The sequence below is a fragment of the Salarias fasciatus genome, chromosome 6 (assembly GCF_902148845.1).
Source record: "Salarias fasciatus chromosome 6, fSalaFa1.1, whole genome shotgun sequence".
Lineage (NCBI taxonomy): Eukaryota > Metazoa > Chordata > Actinopteri > Blenniiformes > Blenniidae > Salarias > Salarias fasciatus.
This window is the reverse complement of record NC_043750.1, coordinates 26,509,160-26,528,059: the sequence shown is the minus strand read 5'-3', so window position 1 is coordinate 26,528,059 and position 18,900 is coordinate 26,509,160. Positions and strand designations below refer to the sequence as shown.

General features: G+C 42.3%; 1 protein-coding gene across 3 annotated transcripts in view; it reads left to right on the top strand.

The window, feature by feature from the left end:
* The window catches only part of LOC115390686 (E3 ubiquitin-protein ligase SMURF2-like), a 53,881-nt gene that overhangs the window by 19,113 nt on the left and 15,868 nt on the right, over nucleotides 1-18,900 (top strand). For all 3 annotated transcript variants that reach the window (XM_030094641.1, XM_030094640.1, XM_030094639.1), the window contains exons 2-8: nucleotides 5,491-5,529; nucleotides 6,927-7,035; nucleotides 12,228-12,361; nucleotides 15,856-15,921; nucleotides 16,192-16,276; nucleotides 16,559-16,642; nucleotides 17,872-18,083. In XM_030094641.1, coding sequence (XP_029950501.1) covers nucleotides 5,491-5,529; nucleotides 6,927-7,035; nucleotides 12,228-12,361; nucleotides 15,856-15,921; nucleotides 16,192-16,276; nucleotides 16,559-16,642; nucleotides 17,872-18,083 — 729 coding nt within the window. The remainder of the gene's footprint in view (nucleotides 1-5,490; nucleotides 5,530-6,926; nucleotides 7,036-12,227; nucleotides 12,362-15,855; nucleotides 15,922-16,191; nucleotides 16,277-16,558; nucleotides 16,643-17,871; nucleotides 18,084-18,900) is intronic.

Here is an 18,900-nt window from a genome sequence, read left to right as displayed (position 1 = left end):
AGTAAACACGTAATCTAAACGGTATACTACCAGCTTCCCCGGGGAGTAGTTACGGATGCCCTCTGAAGCCTCGGCGCACATTGTCTGGGGTCAGTGAAGGGGTAACTGTCTGACTCCACATCCCTGAGCCCCCAGACAGTGGTAAAGTCATTATCCATGCATGCTAATTGCTTTGATGGTCCAGCGTGGTTTGGTGTGACTGTTGTCACTGGTTTGTTTTCCAAGCTGAAAGGGGGCGGTTCACCTGCAGACAGCCCCAAAACAGCAGCAGCTGTCCCACGTCCTTTCATAAAACAGAGCTGACCCCATGTTGACCTGTTTAACGGCTGGCATCGCTGGGTTCAAGGTTTGGCGGTTCAGTACTGAATCGAAGCTCTTCTTAGATTTTACCGTTTTTCAAGCATCAAGTTTGAATACGATTTCGTTTGGACAAAGTGCAGAGGAATAACTGAGGATATGCTTGATTCTGCTGCTTTATGCTTGTGATGCTTCCTGAAAACGCTTTAGATTTATAGAATAGGGAAAACAAAATGATGTTAAACTTAGGACCGGTTCATTTGCAACCTTCCAGTGTAGAACAGTCATATTCTAACTAAAACTCACCTACTTTTAATATAAGTCCCCTCCATTTGCTGCTTGCTATTTTAATTGAAATATTGATTTATTAATTTTGAATTTCCTGTGATAACTCATGAGACTCGGCTCTACATATCAACACTAGTAATATTTTTTCAAATTTCGTCTCATGGTTGACCCCATTTTTATTTTTTTGTTTTTGTCTTAGTTTTCTTGTTGGTGATGCTCCTTGTGCACCTTTGTAATCAATAAATTAATTAGGCATTCTCTTCTCTGAATTCCCATCCAGAGTGTTTAGAAAAGTCCCAAAATCAATAGATCACTGGCATTTGCTTCGTCGCTTACTTGTTTTGAAATACACTAGTGTGTAGCTGGATTCATTCTCCCTCCTGATACGGCTGAAGTCATGTTTTATGGTGGGGACGAGGACTCTCGGACAACGCAGAGGACGGCTTCGCCGCCGCAGGGCTTCCTGGCGGTTTACTCTCTCCTCGTTGACCCAGCTTTCCGTGTTGGGATCTGAATGAGTTTGGTCTCCTGCCAGCCCCGGTTCCCCATGGCCTCCCTGTTCACGTGGCAGCTATTCAATACTGCTGCGTTCCCAGAGGCCAGCGGCTCGAGATCTGGTTCCTTATTGATTGTAGAGGCAACAAGGCTAGAGTCTGCACATGTAGAGAGATAATATTATGGACATATTTATTTTGGAAGGAGTGCTTAATTAACTTCCAGAGAGTTGTTTTTAAAGATTTGAAGAATTTTTTTTTTTTTTTTTTTTAAGCTGTACTCTCTTCAGGGTTAATGCACTCTTCTAAAATGATAATGTTCCAGGGATACTAATTGACTTGCTAGTCCAGTTTGGGATATTACTCATTTGAGCCAATTTTTGATGGCACACTGCAAGCTCTTGAGTTCAGTCTACTCACTCATTGCTCCACTGGAGTGATTACAGACACTTTTTAAGTACTGCCAACCTACGATGCTTCTGTGAGATGGAATGACTTCACTTACACTGTCTTACAGCTGCAGTTTCCCTAAGCACCTGTGAGTTGAGGGACAGCTGTCTTGACTGCTCTGGGTCTGCATAACAGGTTGTTGTGTATATAGAAATACAAAACTAAATGTGTTCATTTTAACTTAACAGTATTCGTCTTGCAGACTGACGATGGAGCCGTTCAATTTTGTGCATTTCGAATTTTTAAGATGCGTTTTCATTAAGGAAATTTAGTTCAGTCTGATTTCCCTGCAAGCATTCGCCGAACCAACACCCTCTCATTTGTGTGATAAGCAGGCGGTTCTCTTCAAGCATTGACCTGCATTACTTTTGGACTTACATCTCTGTCTTAAATTCAGTTTATTTCTTTAATTTTATTTTAAGAACCAGATCATACTAAGATTGAGGAAAAATTCGATGCTTTTTTCTCTTTGGGTGATAAATGGAAGATGATATACTCTTGAAACCGTGACTTGTTTATGGTCATCGTTTGCAGTAAAGATGCTGTCATTACTTTCTGTACTTTGCTCTACTTTTCTCTCCAGTGCTTTTGAACATAAATAACAAAGGGTCCCTTTAAAGGGATGGACTTTCCTCACATTTCAGCAAGGAGAAGGTTATTAGCCAGTCAGTAATATCAATCTTATGTAAACAGTATTTAATGGCACACACCTGCACTGAGTACATTGACCTTTTAAAATTCTTGTTGACGCTTAGATCCTGCTGTTTGACATTAGTCCGGATGTGTTTTAGAGTCGATCAACAAAATACAAGAAGTCATTCTGAGATATTCACAATCCACACGACTGCTTTCTCTGCTTTTGTTTTGAAAAACCTCAAATGTACTCGGTTGTCGTTGCTTGATTGTGTAATTAATACCCCATTTGTGCATGTTCATTATGGAGAGCATGAGCCCGCTGTGCCTGGCAGCACAGTTGGTGAAAGGCCAGTGATAACAATGAGAGGATTTTTTTTCCCCCAGTTGCAACTGCGGCTGAGACAGTGGGGCAGTGAGCAGGTTAATCTTTTAATCTTCATTAGCACAGTTTGGAAACTGTATAGCCAGTAGTGCAGCCAGTCTAACATGGCAGCTCGAGCGCCTTGTTGCCTCTCATTTGTTGGTGCCGTTTGAGTTCAGGATCTGACAGATTGTGGGGATTTAAGCTGTCTTGCACATTTCTGACCTGCTACACTGCAACATGGGTTTCATAACCTTTGGTAGAGCTGCAAGTGTGGTTGCACAGCATTACTTTCCATTTAATAAGAGATGACAACCAGTATGATTCATTTCATTACGCAAGAATCGAGTCACCTGTTACAATAGCCATATAATCTATCAGAGTTGTTTGATAATACCTCATCTTCTACTTGACACGGTTGGTTTTGCAGCATTTATGTATAAAAGAAAAGAAACACTCAAACAGAAACCCAGCATGTTGTTAGCATTGATACTATCAGATTATGAGTAATCCCTTATTCTTTATCAGGCTGTTAAAGCACTAAGAGTTTCTGCACAATCACAATATTTTGGCCCGACTGAGTCAATTGTATCCGGCATTGTAAGTTTCAGAGCTGCAGACATGATGAACTTTGTTACCTCGCTGCAAATTTCCTGGAATACTTGCACCGAGGACGATAAGCCATTTAAACTTCGTCGGCTAATTTCCACTTTGAACTTCACTGTCTGTCCACAAATGTTCTGCCAAGATTCGGGACTTTTGTTTCCCCCCCCGTTCTTTCACTTGACTGCGGACAACGTGGTGTCCTTTCAGTCCCACGGGAGGCTTTTCTGGCCGACTCTGATTTGGCCCGCTCCCATACTGTTGGCTTTGGCAGTGTAATTTCCTCTGACAAGCCGATGGTTAGTGTTCATTCAGTCCGCTCAGGCGGTGTAATTCGAGACGGTGTTAAGACTGTGTGTTCCCATGTTGGGATTCTGGGAGATTTTGACTGACGGTGTCACTGTGGCCACAGTCTGGGTCACAAATGAGTGTAGTCTTGGTTTGTCTTGTTTTAGAAGTACTGCTTGTTCCTTGTTCGTGTGATTCTTGTTTTAAGCAGGAATTCCAGCTCTGTTTTAGAGGCATCCTATTGTAGTCAATCACGTTGTAATTCAATATTTTGATATTACACAGATTGCCTTCTTTCATTTGACACACAGTTGAATTTTCAGAAACACCTTCTAATCAGATTATCTTTTCTATGACTGAGACTCTCTTAGTGCCATCTATCCTCAGGCTTGTCCTTGTTTTATGATTCTTTATAAGTTATACTTGTGCTAAAATGAGGACACACTGAGTTAAGATAATAGGCAGAGGTTTAATGTTCCTTTTATAGCATGGACACACCTTTTGTTGGCATGAAGTTCCAATGTTCTTGTGATGACAATGTGGCCGAGGTTCTTTATTTATCCTCCTACAGTGCAAGCAAGGTTTCCTGGAGGCGTCCTGATAGTTTTCAGCCATGCAAATTTGTAATAACCTGGAACGCAGCCATGTTTTTCTGAGAAAGCAGTGTTGTTACGAGTTTCCTCATTAACTGGAATGCAGTGCACATTCAGTACTGTGTAGACACGAGGGAAATTTGATTCCTTTACTAAGATACCGCTGTATTCACGAAAGAAGTCTAGAATTGTGCCGCCTGATACGTCTGTTGGTTTGTTTGTTGTATTTTATTTTAGGCATAAATACGAACGAGAGTACATCATTAAATCTAGTGGAGCTTTAGGATCAACCGCTCTTGTTTACCTTGTAGCTCATGATTAAGTGAAGTCATTGCTCTTTTTTTTTTGACCGGAAATCGAGGATATGATACAGCAGAAGAAAAAAAACAACAAAAGAAAAGCGGGTCTTACCTGGACCTTTTTTAATAAGGAATTTTTAAAAGAATTTAGATAGAGGCTTTCACTAAGAACCTGACCAGTGTGTGAGTGTTTCAAGGCCTATTTTTTTTTCTTGTCTCTTTGATTCGAACTCTTGCCTCACTTAGCAAGAAATGATTAGGATGTTTGTCTGACTGCAGGAAGTGTAGAGTGCTTATTTACCTCCTTTGTACATCTCTTGAGCTCAGTGTTTTCATCAGGTTCTTTTCTCTCTTTTTTTTTTTTTTCTTCTGCTGCTGCACTTGATCGTTAATGCTTGGCCTACTTTGTCTCACTCTGTAAGTGTCATAGGATTCTCTAGCCAACTCCAAACAAAGCGCTGGGCCTGCCGCAGCTCACCAGGTCCTGCAACATACCACAGAACATTCACCTAGGCGAGGAAAAAGGAGGGCAGTGTGGCAAAAGAGACGAGACAGAAGAGGCAGACTGGCTCTCTTTGCCTTTCTTCTGTGTTGAAAGCTGTGTTTTTTTTTTTTTTTTTTTCTATCTGTGATGCAATCCTCTAGACTTGCTTCATACAAGAAGAAGTGCATGTCTGTTCAATATTTTACTGAGAAACCCTCTTAGCTGCTCGCTCAGCCTGGGAGGGGATGGCGAGGATGGACAAACCAGTCCAGACCAGATGTTGGCACAAAGACAGTCGTAACCACTCTGCAGGAATCCGGCATTCAACCTCAAAATATATCATAGAATAATTAAAGGAATTGAATTAAATTCATTCTACAAAGCAAATGTCAGAGACATGAATTATTAACCTAATAAAATATATATATATGAATTCATACATTTACATTACAGCAGCGATTTCTAAATGACACCAAGCTCCGTGGTCTTTTTTGGGGGTTCGTGCTATTTAATAATTAAGAAAACACATTTAGAAATTCCCAAATAAATTGCGAATGACTTTTTTTTTTTTTTCAAATACAGAATCCTCTGTGTGCATTCATGTATAATCAGCTTCATGTGAAAATGTTCAATGGAGTTTGATCTAACATGTACTTTTCATTAATGCTCCTGTTTTGTCCCTCCCTTCTCTCCCTAGTCCTGTGCGCAAAGAACCTGGCTAAGAAAGACTTCTTTCGTAAGTAAAGCCTATTTTTACACAGCTCTATTCTTGTCCTTTTACATCTCTCCTGTGCATCAGAATGGGCTTTGTCAGCTTGCTGTTTTTTTTGAAGTGATGTTGTAAATGACGTCCCTCGGGAGCCCTGTCTTTTACACTCAGACACAGTTGAGGACTCCCTGATAGCCTAAATTACATGAACCGATGCAGAAGCATCAGATTGAAAGGTCTAAAGTGAAACGTGAAAATTATTTTTTTTTAAATTGTCCAGAATCAGTAAATAAAGCATGAAAAGTGAGATGGTATGTTGTGGGGAAACAAGATTTGTATTATGTAGAAATGTAAGTTGTTCTGATTTTTCAGGAAAATCTCTGTCAGGGTCCTGAACTGGAGCTAGACAGAAAAGTTCTCAAAAACCTGTTTTTTTTTTTGTTTTTTTTTTTGTATTAATACATGAATTGCATGTACATTTGCAGTTGTCTATATTGTAATATTGTTGCTTTTTATGCATGATGGAGCTTTCGTTGAAGTTTTTGGGTGATCACAGTAATTTCATTTAACTACCATCAACCATTAAAATCCATCTTAAGCTCTTTAACTCACATGCAAACTGTGCATCGACACAGCTATGAGGCAGGAAGTTCCCAGACACCGAGAGGCTGACCGAACAGGTTTAGCTTGAGGAAAGTGTCTGGGCCTAGAGGTATAATACACAGAGACGTTCAAAATACACACAGACACACATGAACTGAGAAAGAGCCAGGTAAAAATACAGAAAGATGAGCTTCTCAGATTTCAAGCTGAACAGGAGAGTGACTTCCCATGAAACGCAAACGGAATTCACATTAATTTTGAATTCATATGAAATGAGAAGATGGAACAAAAGGGCTTCATTTGACTGAGGACGTGCCTCTCCGCTTACAAAACAATGTATATGTGACATAGTTTGTCAATATCTTTTATCACAGAAAAGACATTTTTTTAAGACATGCTGTGAAAAAGCGTTGGGGTCATTTAGTTATGCTGTCAAAATAAGGACATGGGACAGTTACAGCGTCTTGCTTAATGCCATATTGTCATAACAAAAGTATCCCAAACACCAGCTTTTCATTAAAAGCGACCTTATGTGACTGAACGACAGTTGAGTGAAAACAGTCGTAAAGTCTCATTTTTGTGACGAGTGTCACGTTAGGACAGTGACTCCCGCACGCACCGTTTCTATTAAAATGTCCAAAGTGAACCTCCCGCCACTGTGAATGACAACACACATGTGAATCCGTGTCTCTGGAGCTTCGTACGAACGGATTAAATGAGGGCTGTAAATGCTGTCACGCCGGTTTCATCCATGACGGGAGGAAAGGTTGGGTTTGTACAATGGATCAACACAACCCGCGTGTGTCTGTCTGCTCTCGCAGGGCTGCCAGATCCCTTCGCCAAAGTGGTGGTGGACGGCTCGGGACAATGCCACTCTACAGATACTGTGAGAAATACGCTGGACCCCAAGTGGAATCAACATTATGATCTGTAAGTCCCCAAGGAGACATTAAAAAAAAAAAAAACAGCACGGCATGTTGCTTTTTGGCTTGTACGCCTCATTAACAGACAAATTGAGCAAATGTGTGTTTTACAATGCATTGACTCATGAGGTCAAAGCTGAGTCCCACTGAAAGCATTGTCTGAAAACAAAAGAAGCACGCTGGTTTTCCATCAGTGGTGTGTTTCTGCGTCGAAGGGCTGTGACAATTGGTTCAGGAATGTAACTCCAGTTGCATCTTTTCTGTTAAGTAACACCCATCTATAAAGCTCATCAGAGATTTGATATGACAGCATGTTGGAGAGTAATGTTTCACAAACACATACTGCGCTGAAGACATCATGTGTTTTTAATGTGACAACGAAGACTGATGTGACTTTCTTCGTTCTCCAAATGCCGAATGGTCTAAACATTTGGCTGAGCGAAGAATTGGATTTTAGAGTGACTTTTTTTTACAAGGGTAGTTTTGCTTTCTGTCTCTGCGGCAGTTGTAAATGTGGACTAAAGAAAACCAACTTGTAAATCTGATACATTGTAGTCGGAACACTTCATGGCTGGTGAAGTTGTGAAAAACATCTCGTTGCAATTTTACTGACAGATTTATTTTGTTTTACGTTTAACTGTAGACCTCAAATACATTGCATTGGGTCCCACTTCCAGTAAATTGTAACCTCCTTTTTGCTAATATTCACCCACCATAATGCCTGCAAGTTTTTTCCTCCTGCAAATATTAAACCTCATATGAATTACATTATTCAAATATTTATTCCAAATATATTAGGTTACAGTCAGTGTAAATATTAGTGCAAATATTGACACAGCCTATTTCAAGTACAGACTCCTGACTTTAAATTCAGCTATATTTTAGAAATAGATAACACTCAAAATGCTACCTCAGTCATTCCACACAATGAATTAACAAAGAGAGACTTAACTATTCTGTGGCTGCTGAATGTGATGGTGTTTGGAGTGTCACGGTCACATGAGGACTGGAAATACAAAGAAATTCAAGTTTCTCTCCCTGAGGTGTTTACTGACCTCGGTGAACCCATCACTCATGTGCTGTGAATAGTTCTGTCTTTTTTAAAGTCCTTTGCATTGCTCACTGGATCGCAGGAGCCTTTTCAGCTAAAGCTTGAGGCATGTGCAGGGTCTACTGGGACTGCTTTAAGGCCACCTTCGGGTCCACCGAGACCAGATTTACAGGCTGAAGTGAGGCTTAGAGTTGAGTTTTGTTTTCATACGTCACAGCTATAAAATTACTGCAATTATCTAGAGGAAACAAAAGTGGTAACAAGGTTTTTGTAGGTTTCATTGTTGTGTCTGGCCCCTTTAATCTTAACTAGAACCAGGCTATTTCCGAACTTCATTTGTTTGGAAGTGACTTGACCGGCTCTACAGACACCTTTCCTACACAGTTCAGCTTGTTTCTTGTTGTTGAAGAGATTCGCATGTATGATGGATAACTGGTTAGCAACACAGAAGAACGCCCACACCGCTGGTTAAAAAGCATTGTCACTCAGAGGTGAAAGCCGTGCCTATATTTGCAGAAGGGTGCAGTCTTTGCCATTAGCAAATCGCAAGTTCCCACCTACTTTTGCCACTTTTGATCCAAAGTTGTAGAGAAATCTTTGATATTGGCTTAAAAATCATCTTCGTCTGGCGTTTGCAGAAGGCCGCTACAGACGTCCTCTGCCAGGTCAGAAATTTCAGGATCATCTCAAGGCTGGATTTCTTTCCAACTACCTGGCAGACATAAGTTACAAAAAAAAATGAGTGGTGGTCGATTAAGCTCTCAATTTAGCTCGGAAGCCACGGACTATATAAAGACCAACACAGTTGCTCTTAACACATGCTTACACGCAAGCGTGTCTTTGCGTTGGGTGTCAGGAGGAGTGTTTTCACAGGGGCCGTACACTCTGGATGTTCTCTGTACCGCAGTCTGTGTTGACAGGCCGTTCCAGGGAGGGATCACCCCAGAGGACCCAAAGGTCCTGCTGGCAACCCCAGCTTATGTAGTGGTGAGAGATGAGGGGAAATGAGGGTAAAAGAAGAAAATGTGATTAAGTACCGAGCGGTAGACGTGTCCAGACTGAGACATGGAGGAAGCAAGGGGGAAAAGTAATGCACACAAGTCTATGCAGCATGTCACAAATCCAGTACAGAATAACTTGAAGATTTTATAATTGAGTAAATGACAGGTGAATAAAATGTATACAGATTGATTTCTGTTGAGTATTTGAAAAATGGATGGAGTAATTCACAAATGGCTTTAGTGGAATTGATGAACCCAGTGGAGAGATGAGGAGGAAGAGAAGGAGAGTATCAATGCATTTGGCTTTTTGTAGCCGCGTGATTTTAAAAATACAACTTCAGCCTTGTTAACATGAACCTTATCCCGTCCCTCTTTACATAATTCTCCTCCCCCTTGTGGACCGCCACCCTCTCAGAGGAGCGTGCTCCCCCGCCAGCGACCCTTGGCCTCTTCCTCTGGTTCAGGAAATGGCTAACATGCCATAGAAAGCAGATGGGAGTGTGGGTTTGGCGGGTTTCCAGCGCACCACACCCCCTTCAACTTCCAGAGGAGAGATCTTTGTCCATGTGACACGGATGCCGACAAGAAGCTCGACGCCTTTTTTTTTGTTTTGTTTTGTTTTGTTTTTTAAGTTATGACAGAATACATATGAAAAAATGTATTTTTCCAGACACTGCCCTTGTTACCACATCATTCACTTTTGTGGAAGATGTTTTGAGACACAAGTAAAATGTTTTGAAAATATTTTGTCTTGGAAGTTCATGAACTCATGGCAGTATGTAGGCTTGGTCCTTTGGCAGGTTGCCTTCTCATTACTTGGCCTCCACTTTCCATCCGTCTACAACTCTTCGCATTGCTTTGGTTGGAATATCACACTCGCCTGCAGCTCACTCCAAAGGCAGTGAATTCTGAACGCAGCGTGCTGTGCGAACGCCGTCCCATCACGTGAGAGCCCGTGGTACCTTTCAGAAACTGTGCTTGGCCAACTTCTTGATTAGTATCCAGTAATTAAAGGCTGATGGTGTTGTTGACCGCAGCACTGCCTTATCCGTCCTCACTCTTTCAGCACGTTGTATGAACCACAAATCAACACTCCTCATAACCGACAACTCTGCCACAAGCAGGGTCAGTTTGCAGTCAAAATGAGCTTCACCATTGACACGATTGTGCGTTCATTGTTAGAATTTACTCATGCTTCATTTTTTAATGGTGTTGGCAGTCGTCGGGACGCAGGTCGACACGAACGATAACATTAACGGCTAATATTTGGCACTGTGTTTGGAAGAAAAGGGCTTAATTTGCGTTATGGAGTCAATGATCTTTTTGTCTTTGGATTTCAGATCGACCACTTTCAATTAATTGCACATTTTTAAACTTGCCACATACAGTAAGTCTACACCCAGAACTTTTTTTTACTGACACGTTCACAAATTCACATGTGAAATAGAAGGAACTGGTGAAAGCACGACTCAAGCTGAAGTTTTGCAGGAAGGCAGCGGGAAATTCAGCTCTTCCCACACGTCTGCATAAATTAGCTGCTGGTGGGAGTGGTAGCCTTTGAAATGTGCTTTAAGAATTCAAAGTTTCTCCGAGTATTTTCTTGTTGGCGAGAAAATAAGGTTTTGCACTGCCTGTTCTGATGTATTCAGTTTGCTTCTCTTGTCAGCTGTTTCACTGCTTTTCTCTCTGTCTCTGAAAGACAGTGCGTCACACAGCTTTCACAGGAGAGGTCATCGCAGTGACCTTATGATCTTAACCCCGTTGGGTGAAGGACAAACTGAACTGTGATTGGAAGCAGTTGGCTTCCCACCACAGGTCAAACAAACTTGATTTCCAGACTGCAGCATGATGAGACAATGCTCGATTTGTCTGTTTTTGAATAACTGAGGATGAACTAATCAAATCTAAATCTTCGCAAGCAAATAAACGGTCAAAACAGTCCAACAGGTTTGTCACGCCTTTGAATTCACCTCTCTAATTATGAAAACAAATCTTTCCTAACTTGTTTTAACATCCAAAAGTTTGATTTTAGAGCATGCTTTTAACTTCACATTTGCAAAGACGTGACAGAACACTTTCATTGGATAGTTGGGTCCGTTTTAACATCCAGCGGCTTCTCATCAACCTGGGTCGATATGCTCTGTAATTAACTCACTTTTTATGAGAGAGGAAATCCGACCTTTCATGGGAAAAACTTTTTCCCCCCCAACTTGTCATCCAATACCCAGAATGGAATCATAATAAACAAATCACACTCTATAACTTGGTATCTGCAATAGAGAGAATGTCCTGATATGCCCCCAACTCCGTTTGTCTTATTCTCACTAGAGAGAAAGTCGTAGGGCATAAAAACGATCCACAGTTTGAAGGAAGTTGTGATTCAGTTTGGGTTCATCTATTTGCCAGCTTCTGTTGTTTGTGTTAAAGACCAAAACATGTGTGTTTAGAAGTGGTTGCTAGGAAAACCCCTTTCCTTTCCATCGGTATACAGCGTAATGTAGAGCTGGGCATCAGAGCTGGCTGCTCCACTGTAATTATGTGTGTTACTGAGTGAGTGTGTGTGTGTGTGTGTCAAGATTTTGTAAGTTTGAAATGTGTGTTTACTGTAAAATCTGTCTGAGCCGCTGGAGTGCATTACGGGGACTTCCTCTGCTGCACTAATTCTGCAAACGTGCACAGTGACCGTAAAAATGAAACTTGTTAATCTTCCATATTAGTGTATCAAAGGACAGGAAACATTTGTCCCTATTGTTCAGGTTAAAATCTGAATTGAAGTACGTTGTCTTATTCATATTATTCCAGATTACTTTATTCATTAAACAAACCCTGAATTTTAATGGTGATAAACTCTACAATACAACAATATCAATAAAATACGAGAACAGTCCGAAGGTTGATCCTCTGGAAATGAACAGACGGTTGGAAGTTGTCCTGGCTGACATGGTTTGATTTGTTTTATTATACAAAGAAAGATTTCGTATATATTTGTGATCTTTTACTACAAGGTTGTTGGTTTTTTTTTTATAGAAATAATCTAAAAAGAAATCCTAAAAAACCAATCCAGGACTATGAAAAGTTTGGTAAATCACTTTGTGTTTTCATCTGAATGACCCTTTTTTCCCCCTCCCGTGTCTCCACCTCCGTCAGATACATCGGAAAGGCCGACTCCATCACCATCAGCGTGTGGAACCACAAGAAGATCCACAAAAAACAGGGCGCAGGTTTTCTGGGCTGCGTCCGCCTCCTGTCCAACGCCATCAACAGACTCAAAGACACGGGCTGTGAGTACCGATGCATTTCCGAGCTAACATGGTAAACCAGTCACCGATCTTTCTGTTTAACCTTTAATTAAACCGTCAGTTGGGATGAGAAGGCTCTGCCAAAACGAAGGAATTAATACGAAGTAGCAGTTTGTTGAGCTGTTGATTCTCTTCACACATCCTCAAAGAAGTTGTGAACCTTTGTCACAAGTTTTTTTTTTTTTTTTTTGCTCCCCACACCTTCACTTTAATGCGTTGTCACCATTATATTGCTTTTTCCTAAAGATGGGTAGAAAGATGTAGCGGTGCAATGCAAGGACTGAAGCAATAAAACTAGAGACCCGTGCATTGCGTAGGAATCTGTTTTATGTGGATGCAGCACTCGGCCTGCGACATCTGCAGCATGTGAGCTGCGTCCCGGCTCACAGCCTCCTGCTGCCGCCGCTTCCATGCCAGCTATTCATTATCCTGAGATTTATGGTTGCAGCACGCAGGCAGCTTCTTGAGGCAACGCATATCAGAAACATTGCCTGCTGCAGACAGACGTGTGGCAGCAAAGACAACATCAGTTCGCTGCAAAGCGATAGAACTCTCTGTCTGCACCTTCAGGAAACATGTCAGAAGCATCACCTGCTGTCCACAGCTGGGTCCAGAAACCAAGTCAGTGCCCAAAAAGACGTTAAAAAGCAATGAAAGTCAGCTTTTTAAAAGATGCGGTGAAACGATTGATCATGTGTGGTAATTGTTCAGTGAGCAGAACGTGTTCCTGAGCTAATGCAGGCGATGTACGAGGTGTGTGCCACACGTGCATCGATTATCAAGTCGGCATAGCTTCAGACAGCTGTGCCCTTTCATTTCCAACACATTCAGGCACAGTTTGTTTTATGAGTGCAGTCAACATTTCAATATGCTCGTTAGCCTTCCTTTTTTGGCAGCATCTGTCTGCTGATCCTGACACTTAAACACTTAAATGAAGTCGGTACTGTCAAATTACCCTTCTCTCGGCTCATTTTCGTCTTCGTCCTGACCTTTCTCAAACAGACCATCAGAAAGTCAACCCCCCCCCCCTTTTTTTTTAAATGCATCCAGCATTTTATTTCTTCTTTATCCCAGCAGCTTCGTCATGCTTTACAACCACTTCAAGAGTCATTTGTTGCATGATTTGTTGGATGTTTTTGCTAAATTATATTTCCATGAATGCAGGCGGTCGTAATATGTTTGGAGCAACTTTAACAGCCTCCGCCAGCTTCACACAGTCGAGATCATTTCTTGACAGAATGCTTTCCACCTCCTTTATATTTGCCCCTAAATGGCATTTTTGGCTTTTATCAGTCACCTCCTCGTCCACTAGAAGCCGCAACGGCGTCACTGTTGCCCCAAAAGGGACCCTGGTGAACGTAGTGGTCTGGTGCCATGGTTTTACCTCATTGTGTGACGGAAGACTTGTGTTTAATAATCCACAACTTCCAGAAACTCACAGTATGGGCTCTCGTTAGGCTCCAGTTAGACTCCAAACCAGCCACTTAAATCCAGAGCCAACATGGCGAAAGCCACAGGAAGTGGACGGGGAGACGTGATGCATGACAAGACGGCAACTCGTAGGTTATCCTCTTTGCATGTTTGTACTCAGGACAGAGACAAACGACACAAACAGGTGACTTCAGAGCAGATTGATTCCTAGAGGACGAATTCATCCACATAGCGCACTCTCCCAGATGGCGTTTCTTCACCCCAACACACACACATACTCTCAAAGTCTTGCAAAATGGGATCCAGCATGGTTGTCTGGCTTACTTAGAAGTCTGTCTGGCTCGCCGCTGATGTTCACGTCCTGCTGCAGCATCACGAGCCGTGCTCTTCTACCAGCAAACTCGCGAACACTCGACTGTTTTGTTTAGTTTTTTTTTTTTTTTCCTCTCCACATGACATGACTCACCACCTTTGCATGTCTGCCTCAGTTTGAACCTTGTTTCTTTATTTTTCACTGCCCATAATGTTAGTGTAAAGACTGTTTAAGATGCTTGTGATAAGGCTGATACTCCAGTTGTTTCACATGCGTGCGTGTCGCTGCATGCAGCCTCAGACAGGTGTACCCTCACACGTTTGTAACGCGGATCTGCACGTGCACATTTGCACACATTTATGTAGTTTAGTCTTGCAGTTTTTATAGCTCTGGGGAATTGGTGAGGGCTTGTGGTTAAAGGTCTGTAAATGTTCTGTCTCTCCGTTCCCCCCCCCCCTCCTCTTTTATTTAGGAGAAAAATCTGCTTACTATTCTGGCCATGTAAGGCCTTAACCATCCCTGTTTAGTCTAGACGCGTATCCGGAACAGATGCACTTGTGCGCACACAAACACACACACACACACACACGTCTTCTGGAACCGTGCTATAGGAATGCTTGGCCTCTACCTATGCACAGTTTCACGTGTGCGCATGAGTGTGCAGATAACCAAAGAAAACTGACAAATCCGGTCAGAGTTTCAGTGCAGGAAAACTTGGCTATCTTTTCATCTCTTTCGCTTCACCTCCTGTGCATATTTCTTTCCTTCTCTCAGCTCTAATCTGTTCTCACTCTCATGTCTAGACCACTCTCTGAACCTGCACTAATGCACTGCCGCACTTTGTAATATCACAATTAATTCAACATTCCTGTGTTGTTAAAGAGAACTGCTCATACACTCGTTCCGACGTCCCCCTGTGGGATTGAGTTGGTGTGTGAGTGCTGAGAGTATCTGTGTCTGGATCTTGTTCAGCGTCTCAGATGCTGCAGGTGCAGTCTGAGTCTGGCAGCTAGTCTGTTTGTGGAGTATCGAGTCAGAGAGATTGTGAGTGACTTTTTTTTTTTTTTTTTGTCATTGTTTTGAACTACTGTATTTTTTAAAGTGGTGCCTCACTTTTAATGATTTGAATTTCTGACAATAAAAAGCTGCTTTTTTGTGGTTGGATAATGAGGGATTACTTCTCAATGCTTCCTTTGAATAATCTAATGTTCATTCTTCATATTTTTGACACGACTATCTCCTTTTTATTACCTTATATGGCAATAAAAAGACTTGATCTTATAGTTTTTTGCACAGATCATTTTTTTTTATCAGTATATTCCCTCCCTTAAGTAAAGAACATTGAGGCAAAAATCCCTGTAAATCTGTTTTTGAACAATTTGGATAAAAGATAGTTGAACCTCCTGCAGCTGCCAGTCAGATGAGCAGGTGCACATTCCTGGGCGACATCGTATCACACAAACAGGCCCATTCTTCTTTTTCATCACTCCAACAGATAAAACGGCCTTTCCGCTGACTCCTCCACAATTGTGACTTTCTCCCTCATCACACCATAAACCTCAGTGTGAGCAGAAAAGTGTCAGAACCACTAAACTGCTTTTCAAGATGCTCGTCCTTGAAACTGTTTGTGTCTGAAGCGCGATTCTCACACAGACTATTGCATTCATTTTATCCAGTGATGATTTCAGTCGGCTCAATCTACTGAATAAGTGGTTGTTTTTCTTGTTTGCAGATCAGAGGCTGGATCTGAATAAGCTGGGCCCCAATGACAATGATACTGTGAGAGGACAGATAGTAGGTAAGAAACCCGCATTTATAGTTGCATATACTAAAAATATGGATAGACATATTGAGATACTGTATTTGTAAGTGTATTTTTATACCAGATTCAAAAACGGCTGTTTCTACTGTGTTAGAGTATAAATTAAATGGTCTAAGTAAAGATGCGTTAAGAGAAAAAACAGCAGATTGTGGTCTAAGAACAAGAATCGTTGTGGAACTTGTGCATATTTCTGGATTTGTAAAATATGAGTTGTCATGACTGATTATTTTTTGTTCTAATTTGCAGTCAGTCTTCAGTCCAGAGATCGCATTGGGAGCGGAGGACCAGTTGTGGACTGCAGCCGCCTGTTTGACAACGACTTGCCTGATGGGTCAGTGTGAAATTGTTGTGAAAGATTAACCATCACGTTAACAATGCGCTTTAAGCAGAAATGCCACCTTTTTCTGGAGCCCCTTTGATTTCTTGCTCCAAGTTTGTCATTGAAGACACAACCTGCTGTGAAGTATTTATGGAAAAATTACGGAGGTGTAAATGTTTGGACATTTGTCCAGTGTGTTAAACATGACTATCATTGCATGAAATTAGGGAGCGTTTTGTCAGACTTTGCAATGCAGTTTTGAAAACGGGCTGTCTTTGTGTGTGTCTGCCGCAGCTGGGAAGAGAGGAGGACAGCCTCTGGAAGAATACAGTACCTGAACCACATCACACGGACCACGCAATGGGAGAGACCCACCAGGTAGAACGGCTCTTCAGTGTCTGTGTGCATGGAGACATCAAGATAACTAGACATATCCTTTCATGCAACATAAAGATTCTTGCATTACAAGTATCATCGAGACACTCGTACTCCCTTTATGCACCACAGGAGTCATACTGTAGTAACTCAGGACAAAGTTGGTCAAAAGCCTGTTGCAGGGCTGCGTAGGCACGTGTGTTTCCATTTTCCGAAAAAAAAAAAAGAAAAAGCAAGTCTTTTTCCTCCCTACAGTAACAGTCTCTGGGTAATGAGTGGACTGCTGTCAGTCTCCTTGGTCCCCCTCCCCAACAGAAACGCTTAAAGTTAAAAAAAAAAAAAAAAAATCCAGCCAGCCAGTCTGGCAGCCAGGCCTCATTTGGCCTCTGTTACTGTTGCTGCAGGAACAACTGTCGCCTTCCTACTTGGCCCATATCAGTGGAGCCATTAGGGGAGTAAGCAAATAACCCCTCCCAGCTCCTCACCATCGCCTGCTTATAAGCAGCACAACATTAAAAAAATTTGACCTTGGTTATGAACTGGTTTAGTGTGATTGCATGAAGGGTTAAAACTGTGAAGTTAGGAGAAGTAGAAACGGACTCTGTGCATGAAGAGAAAATGTGGATGGAGAGCAGAGCCTTGATGCACTTGGAGGGAGCTCGGACGAGGGAAGGCCGAGGCAGAGGTGAAGCAAAGTAAGTGTGGAGAAAGAGGAAATGGGAGGGAGGAAGAGTGTGTGGAAGCGGTTGTTGGTTGAGGGTCCAAAGCTTTAGATAGCTGAGGCGTCAGTGACTGTGCAGCCAGACAGTGGACACACACACACACACACACACACACACACACACACACACACACACACACACACACACACACACACAGAGCCTGTCTTTGTTTGTGTCTGCTTATCAGATATGTTTTTTTTGTGGGTCTGCCTTCTAAGCAGCGCTGATACAAACTGTTATTGTGGGGACTTCTCGCCATGTTTTCCCGGCTCGTAGTTATTGATATCAATTGAAAGCGAAACTGTAATATCATGAAACATGTTTATCTTCTGGAGGGCTGTGACTCCCATCTATTTTGCCGTGGTTATTTTATGCTTCCTTGTACGTCGAGCGGTTAAAAAAAATAGATGAAGTTGCTGCGCCAAAGGCTCCACCCTAAACACACCTGGAGCTGCAGTAACACACTCATTTGCATGAACATGAAGCCTCACACGCTGCTTTCGTTGGCAGGCCGGCGTCGGAGTACTCCAGCCCGTCGGGGCGGCCGCTGAGCTGCGTGGTGGACGAGAACACGCCGGTCATGACGCCCGTTAACGGGGCGGAGGCCAGCGGTCCCCCGGGCGAGCAGCGCATCCAGGAGAGACGGGTTCGCTCTCAGCGGCATCGCAACTACATGAGCCGGACGCACCTTCACACGCCGCCGGATCTTCCAGAGGGTTACGGTGAGACTCGAAGCGGCGGCACACACATTCACACATCTTTAATGCTGGGGTCGTGATTAAAAAAAATAAACATCACATTTCATAGGATTTTATCTTCTCCTCCAACATCTGAGGCGTATTGTAACCCGAATCCCCGCTAAGATAATATTAACCTTCCACAAGCACATATGAACACAAACCCCCTTCAAAGTCCTCCACAGAGGCGTCGCAAAGATCCTTTATAACGGGGATCTCTAACTAATCTCAGTCCAGGGGCCACATCAGCCCGCTTTGATCTTGAGGGGCCTGGAGCTGTGAAATGGGAGCGTAATAACCTTTGACTCCATGTCTCCCTTTGTTTTAGTGCAAATATTCACAAATACTTTAAAGAAAAATTAAGATTAAAAAACTGTTTTTACCAAACCGAAAAAAAACATTTCAAGAAAATAATTAACATTTTTTTACAATATGCCTTTTGTGAAGATGCCTTGTGGTGCGAAACGGTGACATTACCTCGATTTGCACCATTGAGCAAACATACGATGTTGCCTCGTCAGCCACAGGCTTTCAGCTCTCCGTCATGGATCCACCGGCTCAGATCCCAGCGTTGATGTCCTATGCTCTGATTAAAACACTTCAGTCTGCAGTGCTCTGAGCAGTGTTTCCCCCTCGGTCGTGTTGGTGTTGGCCTGTAGGCAGTATGTTTGACACCCCTGCTTTATATGCTCTTTTATTAACAGAATTGAAAACCATCAAACTGACAGCACAGCTGCCAAACAATTGCCCAAATTGCAGCAAACAGAGGAATGTTGTGGTAACAAGGCCCACATGCCAGACT